We start from the raw sequence: 25,492 nt of genomic DNA, 5'->3' as shown, positions 1-25,492 counted from the left end.
GGGTTCTTTTGTTTAGACATGTAACGTTAACGTTAGCCAGCTAGCAAAATAATTCACTAAAATCCCAATCCATAGAGTAACGTTAGTAAGCCAGCCTTCGAACTCAAGCTGTCTAGCTAACAGCAAGCTTTAACTAGCAATACAAACCGATTGTCATAGCTAGCTAAAGTTAACCAGATATGTTCAATATTAGCTAGCAAGCCAGCCATCTAACCTCCGCTAGCGTTATCTAGCTAACAGAAAGCTTTAACTTGGGGTCTTTTGTTTAGACATGTAACATTAACTAGCTAGCTAGCTAGCTAAACAATTTACTTAAATCCCAATTGTCATAGCTAGCTAAAGTTAACCAAACAGGTTAAATGTTAGCTAGCATTTGGATTAATCTGATAACAATGACATGTATAACATGACATGATGTTATACATGTCATGATCTGATGTTATGTCACCACAACAGAGGTGTGTTTTCAAAGTGTCCTTTGCATTCAGTTTAATCCAAATGTTAAGCAGAGAAATACAAGAATGTATTCCAAACGAAGACTGTTGTCACAGTATCCTCCACTCTGTCAAAATAAGAAGCTATTTTCATATTTGAAGCATTTCTCTCCCCACGTAACAGATTTTGTAGAAATGGAAAACAGAAAGGTGATGAGATTATTGGCTTATGTTGGGGGGTTGTTTCAAGGCTGAGTTGATAGCTTGATAAGAATTTCTCTTACCTTGCCATTGCAGCATAGTGATACGAAACACAACTCTCACTCTACACAGTAAAATCCCTCCACGGCATTCTGGCCTTATAGCTAAACCACTCCACCAAGCACCACACTCCAGAGACCTGTAGACTAACCCTTTTCAATCAGCTTTTTTTTTACCATTCCAAAGCTCTGTGACTCAACAGCTTGCTTTGACACTCCTGAATTGATGGAACACGAGCCTCAGCGCTTCCTCTGACGCTTTTCCCTCTCGCAGATTTATTCTCTTGTCACCAGCGGACCGGAGCGCTGGCTGACGCCTGGCGCACATGGCCTGTCTGCCAAGGAGACCTGGGTCTCCTCCGTGTCTGTGTGTCTAGTTGTCTGTGTATGTAAACAGGGGGATGGTTGTGGTTGGGTGGATCTGTGTTTGCCTCCCAATGGAGCAATACATAGTCCCTGAGCCGTAGCACACCTCCCTACCCCCCCATCCTCCCAACTCAATCGCTGTGGTCCGTAAATCCATGTGCCAACAGATGCCCTGTAGACGCCAACACTCCCCTCCATCCCTCCCTCCCTTCCTTCCAATCCCTGACCTAGAGTTTTCTCCACAGACTCCTGTCCTAGCGGCGGGTGTTTCACTCACAGGGCGACGACCGAGAGTCCTTGAAGAGACAACCGTCCCCCTTTGACGTCTTAACGACTTATTCAGCAAGCCACGGTTGTTTGCTCTACGATCATTTCTAATCATAGGGTGACCGTTAAGCTGCTCCACAGAGGAACCTATCCCCGTAAGAGAGAAACGGGTGCAGGCCATTCCCTGGTGTACTGTGAGAGTAGCCACTTTACCCCATTGGAGATGAGGTCAGGGTACTCCTAGATTTATAGCAAAGGCAATGTTCTCTGGGACAAAGTGTTTGGAGATTGCCATCTGCCAATCAGTGGAAATTTGCAGATAGCAATCGCCCAATCAGTGGAAGAGATTAGCTGTTTCCGTGGTAATTTATCAACCCTCATCACAAAGTACTTAGTGCCATTATAACGGTATGTAGCCCATTATGTAGCTACTACAGTATGGCTCTCATAATGGAGATGAGTTCCAGATGCAGCTCTCCGAGGTTGGGGTTAAGAAGGTATTATGAAGCATTAAAATGCGCTATAAAGCATTATGAATCTCTTCCTCTCTCACCCCTAGTTCCCTAGGCTGTGGCCACCACCGCCAGACTTAAGATGTGTTACAAGTGTTATGAATCATTATGAAGCGTTATGAGGTGTTATGAAGCATTATGAACCCTCCTCTCTTTCCCCTAGACCCCACAGCCGCAGCCACCACCATCCCCACAGCGGAGGACCGCTCGTCATGTGACAACACTCCCTTCGGCTGTTGTCCTGATGGCAAGACGGCTTCCAGCAGCCCTGAGGGAGCCAACTGCCCCTGTAAGTACCCCACAACCCCCCTCTCCTGTTCCCCTCCTATACTTACCACCTCACCTCTCTTCAACCCCTTTAGGAGGCACACTTGAAATTGAAGAGGACTTTTGGATATGAAACAATGTGCTCATATAAAATCTAGAGCTGTGTTGCTTCTTTCTCATCACACCAACATTACCAGTCGCTACCGTCCATAAAATGAAATCACACCAACATTAACAGTCGCTACCGTCCATGAAATGAAAGCACACCAACATTACCAGTCGCTACCGTCCATGAAATGAAATCACACCAACATTACCAGTCGCTACCGTCCATGAAATGAAATCACACCAAACATTACCAGTCGCTACCGTCCATGAAATGAAATCACACCAACATTACAGTCGCTACGTCCATGAAATGAAATCACACCAACACTACCAGTCGCTACCGTCCATGAATGAAATCACACCAACATTACCATCGTCTACCGTCCATGAAATGAAATCACACCAACACTACCAGTCGCTACCGTCCATGAATGAAATCCACACCAACACTACCAGTCGCTACCGTCCATGAAATAAATCACACCAACATTACCAGTCGCTACCGTCCATGAATGAAATCACACCAACATTACCAGTCGCTACCGTCCATGAAATGAAATCACACCAACACTACCAGTCGCTACCGTCCATGACATGAAATCACACCAACATTACCAGTCGTCTACCGTCCATGAAATGAAATCACACCAACACTACCAGTCGCTACCGTCCATGAATGAAATCACACCAACATTACCAGTCGCTACCGTCTCATGAAATGAAATCACACCAACATTACCAGTCGCTACCGCTCCATGAAATGAAATCACACCAACACTACCAGTCGCTACCGTCCATGAATGAAAATCACACCAACATTACCAGTCGCTACCGTCCATGAAATGAAATCACACCAACATTACCAGTCGCTACCGTCCATGAAATGAAATCACACCAACATTACCAGTTGCTACCGTCCATGAAATGAAATCACGCTATTAGCACTACAATACAGTCCCGGTACATCTGCAGCAACGACGAAATGCACAAACATCCATTTGTCAGCAGAGGCGAGGCGCTAACGATGTCACACCCACCCTTTGTCGATCGATAGCTCATTTTGCCAAAGAGTTACCAATTTATAGAGTGTATCGCTCCTTAATCAATACGCCAGACCTATTTCTACTCCTGAGAAAGGCTGATATCACACTCATTAGGATGGAACTGACAAGCCCATGGCTTCCGGCAAGGTGTAATATCTATCAGCGGAGCGTCTTGCTTTATTTTCCTCCTGTATTGATGGTGTAAGTGATCTCTCTGAGGAGAGGAGCTAACCGCTATTTGCTAACTCCTAGCGAAAAAAGGCGTAGTTAACTTTAGATCGCCCTATAAATGGTCATCAGAAGGTGTGGACAAATTTTATTGGTGTGCAAATGAACATTTTGATCATGTTTGTGTTCCTTTAACCGTCTGAATCCCCACAGTAAGTGCAAACATTTTTATGCATCCTCGTAGTCGCAAGATTTTTTTTTTCTGTCTAGCCCAGATAAGCATCAGTGGGAGTGATTTGAATTACTCTGACTTTGTTGCCACATCATTGAAACATCTGAAAAGTGTAATATCAGTTACAGTATATGTATCATGCGCATGATTTCCCATTTAAAAAAACTATTTTCTGTTTTTTTGTCTGACGTACCATTTGAAAGCATTGTCTTTCCGGAAATCAAACTATCTCACTTGTTTACAATAGGAAAAGTGAATGGGAAAAGAAGTTTGCAGTTTCCTCACCTGGCTGTGTCTTATTTCAACAACAATAAACATGATAACTTAAAAGCCCTGATTCCTATAGTCATTTAAAGATGTCAGGCTTGGAAATCTGTTCAGCCATTTTGGCATGGTGACTACCTAAACCAGAGGCAACTGGTTTCAAGTTGCCAAGAGACATCATGTGCTCATGTGATCTCCTACTGCCACCTAGTGGACAAACTGGGAATCAGACGAGATATATTTACGTCAATGGATAGGTAGAGACTTCAGCTTTCTCCTCATTTATTTTATTTAACCTTTATTTTAACTAGGCAAGTCGGTTAAGAACAAATTCTTATTTACAATGACGGCCTAGGAACAGTGGGTTAACTGCCTTGTTCAGGGGCAGAACGACAGATTTTTACCTTGTCAGCTAGGGGATTTGATCTTGCAACCTTTCGGTTACTGGCCCAACACTCTAACCACTAGGCTACCTGCCACCCCCCTGCTGCTCATATGTATATCATTCCAGTAAGATGAAAAATTATTCCTGTAATACGAAAGATTACGTTGCACCAGTCCTGTCTATGTTCCAATGGGAATTTGTGCATGTTTAAAGCGACACCATTAGGTAAAAGATCTGACTTATTTTTTCTTCATAAAAAACAACCTTTTGGAACAATAATTGTTTACATATTTAATGTTAAACCTAGACATTGAAGTCTCTCAATTGTGACCCGCCCCACACACACACATATGTTTTATCTGTTGTATCTAAGGCTCTGTAATAGTCACATTGTTTCTGATCCCCCTTTATCACCCCCCTGTATCATAATCCCACAGTCCTTACCTTTCTAACAGTACTAAGCATGTGTTTGTAGGACTTATAGTTTTGAAATGAAATCTACTTCATGAGGGTAGTATACAATATTATGAGTCATTTACAAAATGCCACCAGAGGGCGTCAGAGTATGTTAATACTAAGAACAAAGCTTCTGTCCACTTTCCCAATGCAAGTTGCGAGTGGCAAGTTAACCTCAGACAAGGCCTTTTAAGTTTCACAGTTCAACGTGAACCATCACGGCTGCTGCTCGTCAGAAAAATGACCTCCTCTGTTTTGTCTTCTACCCATATAAAAATGATCTGATCTATTGCTCTCCTCTCCTCTTTTTTTCTGCTCTCCATCCAAACCTTCCCCATTTGTTCCTATTTAATAGCTGCCCCATCAGATTTGAATCGATGTGTGTCGGGCGGAGACAACGGCAAAAAAAAAGTCCTTATCATGCAATTTTAACCAGCCTATGTCAGTCACCGGTTTGGCGGCATTAGGAGACAATTACGGCTATCTTCCATGATAATCATACAAGTGCTCTTCACTTTTTTTCCCAGGCGAGCTCCAAGCAGGGCACCATGATTGATTTGGCCAATTTGTTCAGCTGATTATGAGCCGCAGCATGAAACCTCAGCATCAGCGCCTCTCCTCATCTCCTCTCCAGCCCCCTTTCTCTCCTGCTTTCTGCCTTATTTCACTCTTCTCTTTCACGATGTCTTGAGTCTCGCTGCCATTGTGTTGCCGGAACAATAGCAAGAGGCCATTGGGGGTTGAAGGATTTTGAACAGGGAAATGGGGATGTTTAAGGGCAAGGTAGGGGACTGTCTTTGCCAAAGCTGGAGACTTTTAGAAAATGTTCTTAATTTTTGCTATGCGTGTTGTCTTGTCTGTCCCTCTCTGCTTGTCTTTGTAATATGTGTGTCAACATTTCCTGTCTGTCTAACGGATCTCTCTCTACTCAGTCCTCCATGCCTCTGCCAAGTTTTGGGACAAGTCTCAGTCTGGTAAACTCCATTACTCCACCCCCTGCCCTTCTGCTTTTCCTCTTCCCTTCTTCTTTCGTTCCTCCTTCATATCCCACAATCCACTCTTTCCACTTCCGCTGCAGCCAATCAAAGGCTCCGCCCCCTCAACTCCGCAGCCACACCCACCATAAAAAACAACCACACTAACCCCCCCCCCCCCCCCCCCCTCCCTCCCACGCACACACTCCATCACTAACCCCAGACTGGCACTACCCACCCAAACGGTCACTGTCTGAAGCTGAGGGCGGGTAGTGAGGGCACCGCATGCCTCACAGGTACAGAAAGTAAACGTTTATAACTTGTGTGTGACACCATTTCCTCTCAGCCACCATGCGGTTCAGCGGCTTCCTGCACTTGGACCAGGTGGAGGGTCAGGAGGTCTTCTACACCCCTGAGATGGAGGATCCTAAGTCTGAGCTGTTTGGCGAGACGGCCAGGAGCATCGAGAGTGCTGTGAGTAGCAACCCCCCTACACACAGAACTAGCTGCCGTAGTCAGTGGTTCAACAACAGTCTGTCGAACAAGTGTGGGTTGTCAAAGTTAATGCTCGCTCTTAAACGGGGACATTGCATGTGTGTGGGCGCGCGCACACGTGCGCTTCTCGCCAGCTGTTGAAATGGTGTCACTGGCCCCCGTCGATGCCTAATCTACCACCTCGCGACACTCAGTGTGTGACTGTGTGTCTGTATGTGTGTGCATCCTACGCCTTGTGGGGGCCAGCTGTGGCCCTAGATAACAAAACCCTCCCTCTAGCCCCTTGTGTGTGTTTGTCTGCTAGAGACTGTGTGTGGATATCACCTGAGGTTAAAACTAGAGAGGGGGAGAAGTGGCCGTGTTTCTGGTTCAGTGTGGCCGTGTGGGGGTTGTTGAGAGACCTGGTTTGTGTCTGGGCACACTCAGATTGGTTTTGCTACCTGCAGTCCCGCCTTCTACCCAGCAGGGGTACTTGAGGAGTATGTGCAGAGACGTAAACATACAGTATGCTAGTATAGAAAATGGAATATAGTGTAGTGGGAGTGATGTCGTTCACCCCCATACAAATAATTTGGAGTGAACAGAGGAGGAACAGGAGAATAACCCCATTGTGTGTGCTTCAAAATCTCTCGAGATGAGTGGTCAGCAGGAGTTAGCTCTATGATTGAAAATAAACAAAGGTCAGAGGTCAGGTACTTGGTACAGTACCTTATTTCTCCCTCAAGGTATCAACTTGAGCCAACAGAGTGAGATCCACAATGGACGTTATGCTCTGTTTAGTAGGGAAGCAAGAAACCATGTGGATTACATACAGCTTATTTACTTCCTGACAGTGACTTCGACTTCATTTGGGCACCGAAAGCACACGCCCGCATTGTGAATCAGAAGCTAAAACCAATTAGCAGCCAGCGTGTGCCATGCTAACCTGACATTTACCTCTGCCTCAGGAAAAAAACATGTTCATGTAATTATACCCCTAGCTGCAGCTAAATGTCAATGTGTGCACCCAGACCAGGCCCAATGTGGTTCTACACAGTAGTAGACCTATTCACTGACATAGGCTGCGTCCCAAATGGCATAGGGGCCCTGGTCAAAAGTAGTGCACTATATAGGGAACAAGGTGCCATTTTGGACGCAGGCATAGTCTTCCCCCATCCTTCCGGGAAATGAGTTCACCGCACTCAAATTGGATGAGCCACCGCACAGAGCTCATTACCTCGCTCATTCATCATCCTGGTTGTATTCATTATGCACGAAACGGAACAAAACGGACTGAAACGGAGAGGGACTACCTAAACTTGTCCAAGCGTGTTTTCTGTTGCAAAATATTTGGCTATGGTGTGTACTAAAGAATGTGTTTCTCCTCCCTGGCTCAGCTGAATGAGTTGTTCCGTAAATCAGAGGTGCAGAAGGACTTCATGAGCGTCCAAGTCCGCAGCCTGGCGCCCAGCAACTCCATCCTGGCCTTCGTCGAGGCCCACTTCGACCCAGGTAAAAAACGATTTGATAAAAAGTCACGATGAACACACTCTGGGCCAGTTTCCCAGACACAGATTAAAAAGCATGTTCAATGGAGATTGTTCTTTGAAAGTGCTTCTTCGTCCAAGAAACCAGCCCTTACTGTGTGGTATATAGTATGGCAAATGTACTGTTATGGCTAGTGTCGCACATTCATTAAACACATGTTAAACATGTTTCTAAATGCCAATGTCAGCAAAAGGCTACGGCAAGTGTGTCACTGCACTAGCATTATTGTTCAGAAAGTCATTCCATTTTACAAAACACACCAGACCGTGGCTATGCTATTTTCATTGTTATTCTCTTTTTCAGACGTGGGCTGTACTTGTTATTTGTAAGAGTCAACAGGGAAAAACTAACAAAACAACACCAACAACAATGAAATCCTCTCAGTGAGCTTGAAGGCGTCGTCTTTCAGAACTGGGCTCATTTCAGCCACAGAGTACTGTTAAGCATTGTTCGCACTGCAGGCCTTAATGCTCAAATCAGTTCTGTTTTGGAATACTGATTGTCCAACAGCAAGTTACAAGTGACCAATTCGGATATGTGTGCGTTCAGACAACAGTCATTGGCTGACGTGGCTACGCTAGTTGTCATTGTAACGACGGGTGTGTGCGCAGTAGTTGATTAGTGGTTGTGCTTGTGCTTCCTATCACTCATAAGTTATTTAACAACCAATTGTTGTCACCTTAGCTTTTTGGCTAGGCACAGCAGTCAACTACAGTCGTGGCCAAAAGTTTTGAGAATGACACAAATATACATTTTCAAAGTCTGCAGTTTGTATGATGGCAATTTGCATATACTCCAGAATGTTATGAAGAGTGATCAGATGAATTGCAATTAATTGCAAAGTCCCTCTTTGCCATGCAAATTAACTGAATCCCCCAAAACATTTCCACTGCATTTTAGCCCTGCCACAAAAGGACCAGCTGACATCATGTCAGTGATTCTCTTGTTAACACAGGTGTGAGTGTTGACGAGGACAAGGCTGGAGATCACTCTGTCATGCTGATTGAGTTTGAATAACAGACTCAAAGCTTCAAAATGAGGGTGGTGCTTGGAATCATTGTTCTTCCTCTGTCAACCATGGTTACCTGCAAGGAAACACGTGCCGTCATCATTGCTTTGCACAAAAAGGGCTTCACAGGCAAGGATATTGCTGCCAGTAAGACTGCACCTAAATCAACCAAGACTTTTGGAGCATGGCCTGGTGTCAAGAAGGGCAGCAAAGAAACCACTTCTCTCCAGGAAAAACATCAGGGACAGACTGATATTCTGCAAAATGTACAGGGATTGGACTGCTGAGGACTGGGGTAAAGTCATTTTCTCTGATGAACCCCCTTTCCGATTGTTTGGGGCATCTGGAAAAAAGCTTGTCCGGAGAAGACAAGGTGAGCGCTACCATCAGTCCTTTGTCATGCCAACAGTAAAGCATCCTGCGACCATGTGTGGGGTTGCTTCTCAGCCAGGGGAGTGGGCTCATTCACAATTTTGCCTAAGAACACAGCCATGAATAAAGAATGGTACCAACACATCCTCCGAGAGCAACTTCTCCCAACCATCCAGGAACAGTTTGGTGATGAACAATGCCTTTTCCAGCATGATGGAGCACCTTGCCATAAGGCAAAAATACTAAGTGGCTCAGGGAACAAAACATCGATATTTTGGGTCCATGGCCAGGAAACTCCCCAGACCTTAATCCCATTGAGAACGTGGTCAATCCTCAAGAGGCGGGTGGACAAACAAAATCCCACAAATTCTGACAAAGCATGCCAGGACAGATGGCAGAGGTCTTGAAAAAGAAGGGTCAACACTGCAAATATTGACTCTTTGCATCAACTTCATGTAATTGTCAATAAAAGCCTTTGACACTTATGAAATGCTTGTAATTATACTTCAGTATTCCATAGTAACACCAACAAAAATATTTAAAGACACTGAAGCAGCAAACTTTGTGAAAATTAATATTTCTGTCATTCTCAAAAGTTTTGGCCATGACTATATGGCCAAAATTTGTGGATTCGGCTATTTCAGCCACACTTTGCAACAGGTGTATAAAATCGAGCACACAGAAATGCAATCTCCGTAGACAAACATTCGCAGTAGAATGGTCTTACTGAAGAGCTCAGTGACTTTCAACATGGCACCGTCATATGATGCCACCTTTCCAACCAGAACTGCCCCGGTCAACTGTAAGTGTTGTTATCGTGGAATGGAAACGTCTAGGAGCAACAGCTGCTCAGCCGTGAAGTGGTAGGTCACACAAGCTCAAAGAACCGGACCGCCGAGTGCTGAAGCGTGTAGCACGTAGAAATCCAATGTCCTCAGTTGCAATACTAACTACGGAGTTCCAAACTGCCTCTGGTAGCAACGTCAGCACAATAACTGTTTGTCGGGAATTTCTTGAAATGGGTTTCCTTGGCCAAGCAGCCTAAGATCACCATGCGCAATGCCAAGCGTCGGCTGGAGTTGTGTAAAGTTTTCCGCCATTGAACTCTGGAGCAGTGGAAGCGCGTTCTCTGGAGTGATGAATCAATCTACACCATCTGGCAGTCCGACGGACGAATCTGGGTTAGGCGGATGCCAGGAGAACGCTACCTGCCCCAATGCATAGTGCRAACTGTAAAGTTTGGTGGAGGAGGAATAGTGGTCTGGGGCTGTTTTTCATGGTTCAAGCTAGGCCCCTGGAATGAGATGTTTGACGAGCATGTCAATATACTTTTGGCCATGTAGTGTAGCTAGCTAGTGTAGCTAGCTAACGAGTTAGCAACCACATGTTCTTACCTAACTGTCAACAGAGTAGCTAGCAAGCAACAAAATATGCCAAATAAGTATTAAAACCACTTGAGGGCAAGTAAATCAGATTTTATCATTCAGATACAAGTCGCATGGACAGGAATCAGATTTGCATCCGACTTCGAACCACCTACGAAGGTGGTTTGAAATGTGCCTTGAAATATCCGATTCCATGTGCTTTTTAGCCGTTCAGACTGCAGGAAAAATAATAGATTAGAAATGGATATTCCCAAAAATTGGATTTGAACTTCCAATCTGAACAAGGCTTTAGTGCCTCTCCCCTATTGGATTAAAGCTCCAAAAACCTTGCCCTTCTCCACGCCTCTCCTCTTTTTACTGGCTCTGCTCAGTGTCTTTTACATCCGCACAATAGACGCGGCCATAAAGGAACTCTGCGTCGGCCATCTCTAATTGCCGTCTGTGGAAAATGTTATGAGAAAGGTTCATCTGAACCTTACTGAAACTTTGTTGGATGGTAGGAGAACGACTGGTCCCCTTGGGTGTCGTTGTCTCGTAGCAAGCGGCCTCAATCGCTCTCGTAAATATTTACTGTCATGGGATGGAGGGAGGGGAGTAACTTTCCTAATTTCCTGCCGTTTCACAACATTGCTTCTCTGCCTTCTAGTTCAGTGTCTCTCAAACCTCTCCTCTGGGACCAAATGTTTCACAGTTCTGTGGTAGCCCTGGAACAGCATCCCTAATTGAACTAGTCAATGGCTTTATAATTAGTTGACAAGTTGAATCAGGTGTGCTAGCTCTGGGAGAGATAAAATACGTAGAAGTACATGGAACAGCTGTCCTAGTTGAGTGGTGTCCTCTGGGTTGTTGTGAACGTCTTTGTCCTCCGTGTTGTCCCACAGAGACCAGGCTCACGGTGCAGGACATTGAAGGAGCCCTGCTCAAGCAGATGAAGGCAGCCAAGGAGACAGCCATTGTGGTGAAGAAGCCAGAGGAGGAGAATATTCGCTTCAACAACTATGGTAGGACACACCCAGGGGATTGGCTTGCGTTGTTTACATGTAATTACAAACATGAAGCATGAGAGGACATGAAACGTTCTTAGGAAGGACGATGTAAGCGTGATTAGAAATGTTTTGGTTCTTGTATGTCAAAGTCCAAGACTGACACGCTCCTTGACATTTGCTCTCTCTCTCTCTGAATCTCCCTCTCTCCATCTGTCTACCAGGCCTGTTCTCCCGCCCCTACTTCACCACCACTACCACAGCTACCGCCACCACGCCCACTGCCAGCACCACCCTGCCGCCCCCCAACTCCCCTTTCATCACACGCCGTCCCCTGGGCACCATCCTGCCGCCCCCCAACTCCCCTTTCATCACACGCCGTCCCCTGGGCACCACCCTGCCGCCCCCCAACTCCCCTTTCATCACACGCCGTCCCCTGGGCACCACACGCCGTCCCTATACCAGCCGCCGGACCACCGCCGCCCCTTCTACCATGGCCCCCACTCCCACCACTACTATCACCCTCCTCCACAGGACCAGCCCTGTGCCCCACTACACCAAGGCCCAGCGGCCCTGCGACTTCCACCCCTGCCGCCACGGCGGCACCTGCGATGACGACGGCGCCGATTTCACCTGCATCTGCCCCGCCGGGAGAGGGGGCGCCGTCTGCGAGAAATGTGAGTGGAGCACCCTCGCCCTCCTCCTTGACCGACACACACAAACAAACACAAACCCTAGGTTCCATCTCTGAACTTTGAAAGGGAGATGGAAATGATCACAATCCTAGAAGAGAACAGTAGGTTCCTATTTAAGTATTGATGTCCTGAAATGACAGTGCTGAACTGACCCCTACCTTGCATCAAAGACGATGCCCAAACCCATACAGCTTACCTTCCAGTCTATTTAACTCAATAGATATCCAACCTCTATCAAAGTTGCTACAGCGCTAGGTAAATAACCAACGAGGTTATCAACCACTGCACTCTACTTTACACTAAAGTAAACTGATATCAAATCAGTGTCTGCTGCGCCGTGCGCCAAAATCAAGTGTTGAGTGCTGTCAGAGCAATCTCAAGAGCTCTTTTCCCCTTAGTTTCTCACACTCGGTGGTTTCTGATAAGAAATTACCTCACGCAGCTGCGTCTTACAATAATTTACACTAATTGCTTTGATCGGGATTAACTGGTGGAAATGTGTGTTTGAGTCAGAGTGTGTGTGTGAGTGACAGCCCCATAGCCTCCCTCAAATCAATTAAATCATTAGGCAAGATGATTTCATCAGCCTACATTCTCCCAAGACAAAGGAAGGCGGACAGAGAAGCAAACGGCTCAGGAGTTTGTTGAGTTTGGAGAACAAAGATGATAATATAATGTTAGAGTGAGAGAAACAAGTGTGTACGCAGTGGAGGGATACAGCCGAGGTGAGGATTTACAGATTTACTCCCATGTACACCTGTGTCACGGATGGGGTCTGCCCCTATATATAGACACACATTCTCTTTAATTTTCTCGAAATGGTTTGAGGTACAGTCTCGCTTGGATGAGGGCTTGGCAGCCTCTACACTGAGAGGGTATTTGGCCACTATATCGTCCTGTGTTGTGGGGTGGATGGACAGGCCGGTGGGGCGCTATCCTTTGTTCTCCAGGTTTATGAAGGGGGTTCGTTGCCTGCGGCCAGCTCAATGGCGAGCTGGGATCTGGGTGTGGTTGTGGCAGCTTTGGCAAAGCCGCCTTTCGAACCGTTGGAGTCTGCCTCCCTGAAACACCTCTCTATGAAGGTGGCTTTCTTGTTAGCGATTACTTCCATGAAGAGGGTGGGTGAGCTCCATGCTCTTTCATTAAGTTCTGAGTGTACCGGATGGACCACGGGGGGAGGACTATAATCTCTCCGTACCAACCCCTCATTCCTCCCGAAGGTTCTGCTTACGACCCCCCGGCAGTGGCAGGGAAGTCTGGGTCTCCCTCCGGCATGCTGTGCCCTGTACCCTCTGGCACTGGCTGCCTATGTGGAGTGGACACGGTCAGTGAGAACAACAGACCAGCTCTTTGTCTGCTATGATGAGAGAGTCCTGCTGGCTGGGCTATCAAAGCAGAGGTTCTCTCACTGGATCGTGGACACTATTACGACAGCATACCTCCTGGCTTGAAGGCCAGTGCTGGGATCTGTGGTGGCACATTCAACACGAGGTGTGGCTGCGTCCTGGGCACTACTGAGAAGAGTGCCCCTCACTGATATCTGTGCTGCGGCCAGCTGGGCTTCCTCTTGCACTTTTGCTAGGTACTATCGGGTAAATGTGGCATCTCCCTCTGCAGTTGGTTCAGCAGTCCTGGGCGTTGCCTCCCCTTCCGGGGACTGTGCCAGGACCTCCCTTCCACATTGACGGACCCTGCGTCTCGGTCCCGCGCTGGGACTTTGCCACTGCCTGGCCAGGTCCCTCTAGCATCGACTTATTTGGTACGGGTATACCAATACACTGGAGTGATCAGTGCTAGAGAATGTGTGTCGTGATCATGGGGTCTATATATAGGGGCGGACCCCAGCCGTGACACAGGAGTATATCTGTAAATCCTCACCTCGGATGTATCCCTCCACCGCGGAGTGATACCAATATATTGGAGTGATGCATATAGCTCACATAACCACGGTTACATACGTAACCTTAGTTTTGTGTGTGTGTGTGTGTGTGTGCGCTCATGTGTGCATTCGTGTCAAAACTCCAAGTATAAAATGGAAAACACATCAAGCTGTCCTTTTCTACCTGACGATACACACCAGCCCAGGTAATCTCTTTTAACACATCTGTCTGTTGAGCTTACTGTATGACCTACCTAGCTAGGCTAGGCTATATTACCTTAACTAGGCTCTTGTCTCCAACTGTACGAACAACAATTTACAGACACACACAAACAATGACTACATCTCCTCTGCCCAGACTCGCAAGCTCACAACCCCCATCCCTAGTGCCTGCATTATAGTGCCTGCATTAACCTCTAACGAGCCTCAACCCCGGATCCGGGATCACCCCACCCCCCCCCCCCACACTGATTAGCATCGCTAGACATAGCGTCACAATTAAATAGTAGCATCTAAATATCATTAAATCACAAGTCCAAGACACCTAATGAAAGATACAGATCTTGTGAATAAAGCCACCATTTCAGATTTTTAAAATGTTTTACAGGGAAGACACAATATGTAAATCTATTAGCTAAACACGTTAGCCTACAATTCTTTGTCCACCATTTTTTTCTCTCCACCAGTAGCTATCACCAATTCGGCTAAACTAAGATATTGATAGCCACTAACCAAGAAAAAACCTCATCAGATGACAGTCTGATAACATATTATGGTATAGGATAGGTTTGTTAGAAAATGTGCATATTTCAGGTATAAATCATAGTTTGCCATTGCAGCCACCATCACAAATCTCACCAAAGCGACTAGAATTACTACAGAGAGCAACGTGTATACCAATTTACTCATCATAAAACATTTCTTAAAAATAGACAAAGCATAGCATTGGAAAGACACAGATCTTGTGATTCAGACAATATTTCAGATTTTCTAAGTGTTTTACGGCGAAAACACAATAAATCGTTATATTAGCATACCACATATGCAAACGTTTCCCCAGCATGAATTCAAGCTAAAGAGAGCGATATCTTATCATCGCCAAAATATATAAATTTTTTCACTAACCTTCTCAGAATTCTTCCGAGACACTCCAGTAACATCATTTTACAACATACATATAGAGTTTGTTCGAAAATGTGCATATTTAGCCATAAAAAAACGTGGTTATACAATGGAAATAGTAGCAAAACAAGCCTGGAAATGTCGGTCGCCATCTTTTAGTGATCTAGTTTAATCAAAAGCTAATCATATACTTGACTAAAAAATACAGGGTTGACAGTAATCGAAAGACAAATTAGTTCTTAATGCAATCGCTCTATTACATTTTTTAAATTATCCTTACTTTTCAATACAGGTTGCGCCAAGCGAAGCTATACAAACAAAAATGGCGACATAAGCGTTTAACATTTTTCGACAGAAACACGATTTATCATCATAAATTGTTCTTACTGTGAGCTGTTCTTCCATCAGAATCTTGGGCAAAGAATCCTTTCTTGGGTCTAATCGTCTTTTGGTCGAAAGCTGTCCTCTTGCCATTGTGGAAATGCCCACTAACGTTCGGCATGAACTGGAAACGTGCCCAGCGTTCAAAGTGCCTCAGAAATAAATGGGGCAAAATCGCACTAAACGGAATAAATTGCTATAAAACGGTTTAAATTAACTACCATGATGTTTTTAACACTCTAACGAGTAAAAACATGACCAGAGAAATATTACTGGCTAAACAAACGCTTGGAAGGAGGCGAGTCCGACGTCCTCCGTGCGCAAGGCGCAGGCAGCAAAGGGATGCTACTTCCGGTATTTGCTCTTTTATGCAGCCCCTGATTGCGCAATCGACTCCATCAAAGCGGTCTCACGTACTGACATCCAGGGGAAGACGTAAGAAGTGTCTGTTTCTCCATAGCATTTACAGGGACCTTTAAACTGACTCCAGATCAGGGGCCAGAATGTCTGAAATCTGACTCCCTATCATGAAAAGTGCTGTAGATTGAGTTCTGTACCACTCAGAGACAAAATTCCAACGGCTATAGAAACTAGAGTGTTTTCTATCCAATAATAACAATAATATGCATATTGTACGAGCAAGAATTGATTAGGAAGCCGTTTAATCTGTTGAGCAAATTATGCTAATGCGAAACAGCACCCCCTATAGTGGCAAGAAGTTTTAAGGCCAAATACCACTTGGCCTTAAATTCTACCAATTAATTTTTCTTGTCGCCGATGTTACTTCAATAATAAATCATTAGATTTTTCCATTGTGTCAATGATGGCGGATTGATTGACTTCCAAGTTTTTAGTATACGTTTTTTTCATGATGAGTGATGAGAAGAGAATCGTCCAACCCATTGGGTATCTCACTACACCCCCATATGCTATATCTTGAATAATACAGACAGCGGATAAGAAGTAAGTTTACATTGTAATACTTCTGACAGCCCACTTTGTAGTTTCGCCCACAACCTCCTGACTTTATAGCATTCCCAGAAAGCCTGGATTACGAAGTCGTTATTAGTTTTACATAGTTTTACATGACTCAAGAAGAATTTTAATGAGTGAATTTTGCTCTTGTATAATACTAATACATTAGTTTATACTGGATTAAACGTACATGTTTGTTAACTGTAATTGCGTTAGTTATGGTCCAACTTCCCTTCCATGTTGTGTCAACATCAGTTCTTGGTTCAAACATTTTTTCTTAGAGATTGTCAGTTGGATAGGCTCTTTGCAAGGTTATGTATATCTTACCTATCATATGAACATCCTTTTGTGATTCAAATAAGATTCCCTCAAGGTTGCTCTGATGTACAAAAGATTTTAACTCAAAATGTTGTGATATATAACTTTTAAGTTGCATGTATTTGAAACTGTCTTTATTGGTCAGTTCAAAATTACTTTTTAATTCTGTTACGGAAATACATGTATTTCCTGTTACCAAGTCATTTACGGTTTCTATGCCTTTAGTGTTCCATGTGGACCAATTTATCTGTGAATTCTGAAAAGCTTTCCAAGGATTGTTCCATAGGGTTGTGTTTTTAGAGAGTGATATTGGTTCTTGTAGAATACGTTTCATTTTCTTCCATATTGTTATAGTGTTCTTTACTATGAAGTTAATGTTCTTAGCTTTATCCTTTGAAAATAGACATGTAAAAATATTCTGGGGATGAGCATATTCTCTGGATGAGCAAAGACGTGGGTAGCGAGTTGATACAATTTCAAGTCTGGAAGGTTAAAACCACCTCAGGCTTAGGAAGATGTAAAACTTTCCTTTTTATTTTATGAATTATATTAGCTCAATTTCTTTTTAAAGAATGTCATCGGTGGGATAATTGGTATTACCAAAAATAAATACCCCTCTCTTCTTCCCAGTGATCACATACTTCATCCCGTCATTCGGGGGTAAGTCCTATCTGGCCTTCGACACCATGAGGGCCTATCACACGGTCCGCATCGCCATGGAGTTCAGGGTGGCCGAGATGACGGGCATCCTGCTCTTCAACGGCCAGGACGGCAAGAAGGACTTCCTGTCTCTCACCCTGGTCAATGGCAAAGTGGAGCTCAAGTGAGTGGACAGGTGGAGGTGATAAAACAGGAAGTGACAAAACAGGAAGAGGTTCAGTTGTGTCAAAGGGCATTGATAGCAAGCTGTAGATCAGGGTGTCAAACATACGGCCCYTATCCGGCCCGTGGAGGTGTCCAATCCGGCCTGCSGGTGGTTTGAGTAAAAAAATGACATATACACTACATGATCAAAAGTATGTGGACACTTGCTTGTCGAACATCTAATTCCAAAATCATGGTCATTCATATGGAGCTGGTCCCACTTTGCTGCTATAACAGCCTCCACTCTCCTGGGAAGGCTTTCCATTAGATGTTGGAACATTGCTGCAGGGACTTGCTTCCATTCAGCCACAAGAGCATTAGTGAGGTCAGGCACTGATGTTGGGAGATTTGGTCTGGCTCGCAGTTGACGTTCCCATTCTTCCCAAAGGTGTTCGATGGGTTTGAGGTCAGGGCTCTTAGCATTGCACATGATGATCTTAGGCTTGTGTGGGGGTGCTCGGCCATGGAAACCCATTTCATGAAGCTCCCGACGAACAGTTATTGTGCTGACGTTGCTTCCAGAGGCAAGTTGGAACTCAGTATTGAGTGTTGCAACCGAGGACAGACCATTTTTACGCGCTACGTGCTTCAGCACTCAGCGGTCCTGTTCTGTGAGCTTTTGTGGCTTACCACTTAGCGGCTGAGCCGTTGTTGCTCTTAGACGTTTCCACTTCACAATACCAGCACTTACAGTTGACCGGGGCAGCTCTTGCAGGGCAGAAATTTGAACTGACAACCACATTGAAAGTCACGGAGCTCTTCAGCCCATCCTACTGCCAATGTTTGTATATGGAGATTGCATGGCTGTGTGCTCGATTTTATACAGATGTCAGCAACGGGTGTGGCTGAAATAGCCGAATCCACTAATTTGAAGGGGTGTGCCAGTCCAGTTTCGACCCACCTTCTCATTCAAGGGATTTTCTTAATTTTCTACTATTTTACACATTGTATAATAATAGTGAAGACATAAAAACTATGAAATAACACATCTGGAATCATGGAGTAACCAAAAAAAGTTAAACAAATCAAAATATGTTTTAGATTTTAGATTCTTCAAAGTAGCCACCCTTTGCCTTGATGACAGCACACTCTTGGCATTCTCTCAACCAGCTTCACCTGGAATGCTTTTCCAACAGTCTTGAAGGAGTTTCCACATATGCGAGCACTTTTTAGCTGCTTTTCCTTCACACTGCGGTCCAACTCATCCCAAACCATCTCAATTGGTTTGAGGTCGGGGGATTGTGGTGGCCAGGTCATCTGATGCAGCACTCCATCACTCTCCTTCTTGGTCAAATAGCCTTTACACAGCTTGGAGATGTGTTTTGGGGTCATTGTTCTGTTGAAAAACAAATGATAGTACCACTAAGCGCAAACCAGATGGGATGGCGTGTCGCTGCTGAATGCTGTGTTGTAGCCATGCTGGTTAAGTGAATTCTAAATAAATCACAGACAGTGTCACCAGCAAAGCACCCCAACACCATTACACCTCCTCCTCCATGCTTCACGGTGGGAACCCCACATGCGGAGATCATCCCTTCACCTACTATGCGTCTCACAAAAACACGGCGGTTGGAACCAAAAATCTCAAATTTGGACTCATCAGACCAAATTACAGATTTCCACCAGTCTAATGTTTATTGCTTGTGTTTCTTGGCCCAAGCAAGTCTCTTCTTCTTATTGGTGTCCTTTAGGAGTGGTTTCTTTGCAGCAATTCGACCATGAAGGCCTGATTCATGCAGTCTCCTCTGAACAGTTGATGTTGAGATGTGTCTGTTATTTAAACTCTGTGAAGCATTTATTTGGGCTGCAATTTCTGAGGTGCGGTTAACTCTAATGAACTTATCCTCTGCAGCAGAGGTAACTCTGGGTCTTCCTTACCTGTGGCGGTCCTCATGAGAGACAGTTTCATCATAGCGCTTGATGGTTTTTGCGACTGCACTTGAAGAAACTTTCAAAGTTCTTGACACTTTCTGGATTGACTGARCTTCATGTCTTAAAGTAATYATGGACTGTCATTTCCTGTTGCCTATTTGAGATGTTCTTGCCATAATATGGACTTGGTCTTTTACCAAATAGGGCTATCTTCTGTATACCACCCCTACTTTGTCACAACACAAGTGATTGGCTCAAACACATTAAGAAGGAAAGAAATTCCACAAATAACTTTTAACAAAGGCTCACCTGTTCATTGAAATGCATTCCAGGTGACCTCAGGGCGGCAGGGTAGCCAAGTGGTTAGAGCGTTGGGCTGACAAGGTACAAATCTGTTATTCTGCCCCTGAACAAGGCAGTTCCATGTTCCTAGGCCGTCATTGAAAATAAGAATTTGTTCTTAACTGACTTGCCGAGTTAAATAAAGGTAAAATAAATAAAAAAGTAAGCTGAGAGAATACCAAGTGTGTGCAAAGCTGTCATCAAGGGGAAGATACTTTAAAGTATCTCAAATCTAAAATATATTTTGTTTTGTTTAATATGTGTTATTTTATAGTTTTGATTTCTTTACTATTATTCTACAATGTATACAATGTAGAAAATATTAAAAATAAAGAAAAACCCAGGAATGAGTAAGTGTGTTCTAAAATGTTTGACTGGTACTGTGTGTGTATATATATATGTGTATATATATATATATATATATATATATATATATATATATATATATATATATTATGGACCTACATTCTAACAGTAGCTCTATAAAAGTCACATTAGAGTTGAGGGCAATTTATTATGAGAAATATAGTACCATCAATTCCCAAGTTTTCCTGAGGTACATGTAGGGCAGTTAACCATAGACCTCTAAACTGCTTCCTTCAAAGAAAATATATATACTGAAAAACAAATGCAGTATGGGCCAGTTTCCTGTATCCAGATTAAGCCTATTCCTGGATTAAAAAATCTTCTTTCCATGCAGATACTCCATTGAACATATTATATAAAGATGATGGTTTGCTTCCCACCCCTAGGTTCAACACCGGCTCGGGCACAGGCACACTGGTCAGTAAAGTCCAGGTGAAGCAGGGTCGCTGGTACCAGCTGGTGGTGACGAGGAACCGGCGCAACGCCGTGCTGAGCGTGGATGACGAGCTCCACATCGAGGGCGCCAGCCCGCCCGGCACCGACGGCCTCAACCTGGACACCCACCTCTTCATCGGAGGGGTGCCCGAGGACATGATGACAGAGTAAGGCCTCACATGAAGATGGCATTAGTATGGTTGTATATTAGCAATATATAATTAGTCATGTATTAGTATATATAGAGAAAAGGAGATTGATGGAGAAAGGAGTTGTTGAGTTCTATAAAAACAGTACGGAACTCTCCGGTACCATATTGGTTTATTGAGACGCATACACAGTGAGCATTAGCAGAGGTGCAGGTATTGCTTTTTTCATATTATTTGTTTGTTTTTTCTGTCCAGCACCTGTGTTTTATTTTTCCTATTTTTCACTAAGTTGATTTGAATACCTACTGAATGGCTGATGGTATATTATCATTCACTCTCTTTCTCTCTCTTGCTCTCTCTCTCTCTCACTCCATGTCGGTCTTGCTTTCAACCCCTCTCTCTCTCTCTCTCTCCCTCTCCCCCTCCCGCTCTCTCCATCCCCTTCTCTCTTAGTGTGAAGGAGAGGACCTCCACCGGGACAGGTCTTGTTGGCTGTGTTCGCACGCTGGACGTCAACAACCTGGTGTACAACCTGCAGGAGAAGGGTGGCAACGTGCTCTACGGCACCGGCGTAGGCGAGTGCGGCAACAACCCGTGCCAGCCTAACCCCTGTAAGAACAGTGCCTCCTGCCAGGTCAAGGAGGCTGAGATGTTCCACTGCAAGTGCCTCAACAGCTACTCCGGTCAGCCAAACACTTTTTCTTTCTAACAACAGGGTCGTAGTCATTAGGCACCAAACAGCTGAAAGTGGATCGCAACATCAAGGGACTACCTGGACTTGTCCATTGAGAAACGCCATTGCAACACATTTCAAAATTATTTTTGTTGCATGCCCTAATGAACATGACCCAGACCTCAGTTCTTGGCACCGTAGATTTGAGTTCACAAATAGTATTTGTTTTTGGTTATTTGAATAATTCAACTGCACTTAATTGAGCTTGCCTGGCACAATAGAACCAAATGACATAGTCCCCACAGTAGAAATCTTCATGGATCCACCTGTACCTGAATACCCGAGACCAGGTCCGGGACCCGAGCAAGTCCGGATACAGAATTCTAAATAATGTCACAGGTCTGTGTCGGATCTGATATAATTTGTCACGGGTCTTGGGTATATGTAATTGTAACTGACTGGTTTGGATGGGCCCGTACAGATCTGAACGTGACTGCTGCAGTAGAGAGAGAGAGAAATATCTTATTTATGTTGCTGCTCTTGCTTTTCACTTGTGTGGGACCTTGGCGTGTGTAGCTTGTGGTTGGCCAGTCAATGCTGCAATAGGCTACAGACATAGAGACTCTCTCCATGTGTGGCAAAAGTTAGGAGCTATCTAATCAATGGAAGATGGAATTAAAAGTTAAAGGAGAGGGGTAGGCTTCAACGACCAAGAGGCAACAGGAAGGCTGCATCTTAACATTCTGAATTGGAGTTGTTGTTATTTGTAACTCTAGGATGAGAAAGCGCATGCACTGCAACCTCAGTTAGCCAAGCTAGCTAACATTAGCTCTCTTAATTAGCTTCTCCCGGTTTGATGCAGTCAAGACGGGTACCACGTGCTCATATTTGATGATAAATAGCCTAGCTATGGCAGCTATTAGTCTACTATAGCGCGAGTCGGCTTGGTTGGTTGCTGTCTCTCACTTCTCCCTCCCTCCTCACCTTGTCACTCGCTCACAGTATGGCCCCTCTCTTCCTCTTGTGCTTTATCAGCTCCGGTTAATAAAGGAACTTATAGAAATACTTTTTTGCTGCTTCGCCCCACTCGGATCGGATCTGGACCCGACCTGTACGGAAAGGTTCTAGTTGTCTTCGGGTCTGTTCGAAACGGGTCTCTAGATTACATTGTTTATTTATTCATATCGGGTCTGGGTGGGAAAGCCCCAGGTCCATTTCGGAACGGCTCCAACTTTTTGGACCAGTGATTACCTCTACCCCACCGTACACTCCTCATTGGGCTCAATCAGCTGCTCAAAAGTATTTGAAAGCAAGCCAATACTATTTGAACCAATGTCTGAGGAATACACCGCAGTCAGGATTTAGCCATTTGAAAAGCTCACAGCACGTTGCCTCTGTCTTGCTTAAGACTTGTCTGGTATTAGGTGTAGTGCAGTAAAGGAACCAATTGAAGACTATAACCAAATGCTCCCCATCGCCTGGCCTTTACCCCTCTCTCCTCTTTTACAGTGGTCACAGTCCAAGTGCAGTGTCAGGGGCAGAGTGAGTGTTATTTAAGATACACCTCAAAGAGGTAGGGCTTCAGATGTTTTCGTAAGATGGGCAGGGACTCCGCTGTCCTGACTTTGGAGGGAAGCCGGTTCCGCCATTGGGGTCCAGGACTGAGAAGAGCTTTGGGGGGTGGGAGGGCCAAGAGACCAGAAGTGGCAGAATGCAGTGCTCGGGTTGGGATGTAGGGTTTGAGCATAGCCTAATGCACGAAGGGGCAGTTCCCCTTGCTGCTCCATAGACAAGCACCAGGGTCTTGAAGATGATGCGAGCTTCGACTGGAAGCCAGTAGAGTGTGCAGAGGAGCGGTGTGACATGGGAGAACTTAGGAAGGTTGAACGCGAGGCGGGCTGCGGCGTTATGGATAAGTTGCAGGGGTTTGATGGCACAAGCGGGGAGCCCAGCCAACAGAGTTGCATTAGTCTAGACAGGAGATGACAAGTGCCTGGATTAGGACATGCACCACTACCTGTGTGAGGAAAGGTTGTACTCTTCAAAGCAGTGACTGCATGAGCAAGTCACTGCTTTGATGTTTGCAGAGAACGACAGTGTCTTGTCCAGGGCCAGGCCAAGGTTCTTTGCACTCTGGGAGGGGGGCACCATGGAGTTGTCAACCATGATGSAGATGTCTTGGAGCGGGCAGGCCTTCCCCAGGAGGATGAGTAGCTCCGTTTTGTCGAGGTTGAGCTTGAGATGGTGGGCCGATATCCAAGCTGAGATGTCTGCCAGGCATGCAGAGATGCGTGTCGCCACCAGTGCGTCAGAAGGGTGGATGGAGAAGAGTAGTTGAGTGGCATCCGCATAGCAATGATTGAAGACACAATGTGAAGATATGACAGAGCCAAGTGACTTGGTGTAAAGAGGAGAGGTCCTAGAACCGAGCCCTGGGGGACACCAGTAGTGAGAGCATGTGGTGCAGACACAGTCGACCTGTCAGGTAGGATGCAATCCAAGGGTTTGCAGATCCTGAGACACCCAACCCTGAGAAGGTGACGAGGAGGATCTGATGGTTCGCAGTGTTGAAGGCAGCAGATAGATCTAGGAGGATGAAAACAGAGGAGAGCGAGTCCGCTTTAGCAGAGCGGAGAGRGTCTGTGACACAGAGGAGAGCGGTCTCAGTTGAATGAGCCACCTTGAAGCCTGACTGGTTAGGGTCAAGAAGATAGTTCTGAGAGAGATAACGAGAGAGTTGGTCAGAGACAAGAGGGAGATGGAGTACGAGGGAGGGAGAGAGACGAGAGAAAGAGTGTGTGTGCGTGCGAGAGAGAGTGAGTAACAGGAGAAATTGATGAGAAAGAGTGTAATAGAACTCAGCGGGAGGGGTTAATTACATCATTCTCCTCGCCTCAGGCAGCTCTGGCTACTTAAATAATGACAGCTGAATTGGGATGCGTCCCTGCTAGCGTAGGGCAAAGCCAATTTAGCCATCCGGGYGACATTTCAGCCACCTCTCCCACAGCCAGGAACCGTCTCCATACCCATGACTGCAAAACAGCAAGACAGGGTGCCTGGGTCTTTCCTTAATCTTTCTAAATCCTATTAGAGAAGGACCTCTATTACTGAGGAAAGCATGGAATGAAGGGAAAATGGTCTGAAAGGCCTAGGTTGMATTAATTAGGGCATACCGTAGCAAAACGGTTTGCAATAGAAAATGAAAAAGTTTCTTAGAGTACAACTTAATTGTCCATATGTTACAGAAAACAGCAGTAATTTGTCTTCTGCCCCGTTCTTGTCTTATTGGACAAGTTCAGGTAGTCCCTCCCTTTTTGTCATTTATTTCCCTTTTTGGTGCCTAATGAATACAACCCTGGATTTTATAAGAGAAGATGGTTTAAAGATTCTGTGGTTTGAGTTCTAACTTGGGGTTGTTGTTTTTTTGTTGGTGTTGGTGAAATATAGGTCCGACGTGCGCCGACACCCACAATCCATGCGAGCCTAACAGATGCCACCCATCGTCCCAGTGTCAGGTGCAACCAGAGGGAGGGTATAAGTGTGAGTGTCCCATGGGCCGCGAGGGACGCCATTGCGAGCAAGGTACTGGCACCTCTTTTTAAAGAATTTAAATCCCCACTGCTTAACCTTTTGTGTCTGTGTTTGAGAGAGAGTGAGCATGTATCTGAGATATAAACTCAGCAAAAAAAGAAACGTCCTCTCACTGTCAACTGCGTTTATTTTCAGCAAACTTAACATGTGTAAATATTTGTATGAACATGACAAGATTCAACAACTGAGACATAAACTGAACAAGTTCCACAGACATGTGACTAACAGAAATTGAATAATGTGTCCCTGAACAAAGGGGGGGGTCAAAATCAAAAGTAACAGTCAGTATCTGGTGTGGCCACCAGCTGCATTAAGTACTGCAG

At 45.1% G+C, this 25,492-nt stretch overlaps 1 protein-coding gene across 1 annotated transcript in view; it reads left to right on the top strand.

Moving 5' to 3' along the window:
* Positions 1-25,492, top strand: part of LOC111976655 (agrin-like) — a 411,714-nt gene that overhangs the window by 332,149 nt on the left and 54,073 nt on the right. Inside the window, exons 19-27 of the mRNA XM_070448114.1 lie at positions 2,003-2,128; positions 6,083-6,210; positions 7,608-7,722; positions 11,406-11,525; positions 11,732-12,184; positions 17,508-17,700; positions 20,708-20,923; positions 21,359-21,588; positions 25,026-25,160. Of these exons, the coding sequence (XP_070304215.1) occupies positions 2,003-2,128; positions 6,083-6,210; positions 7,608-7,722; positions 11,406-11,525; positions 11,732-12,184; positions 17,508-17,700; positions 20,708-20,923; positions 21,359-21,588; positions 25,026-25,160 (1,716 nt within the window). The remainder of the gene's footprint in view (positions 1-2,002; positions 2,129-6,082; positions 6,211-7,607; positions 7,723-11,405; positions 11,526-11,731; positions 12,185-17,507; positions 17,701-20,707; positions 20,924-21,358; positions 21,589-25,025; positions 25,161-25,492) is intronic.

Source organism: Salvelinus sp. IW2-2015, linkage group LG17, assembly GCF_002910315.2.
Source record: "Salvelinus sp. IW2-2015 linkage group LG17, ASM291031v2, whole genome shotgun sequence".
Taxonomy (NCBI): domain Eukaryota; kingdom Metazoa; phylum Chordata; class Actinopteri; order Salmoniformes; family Salmonidae; genus Salvelinus; species Salvelinus sp. IW2-2015.
Note: the sequence above shows the minus strand (reverse complement) of the source record. Positions and strands in the feature narration are given on the sequence as shown.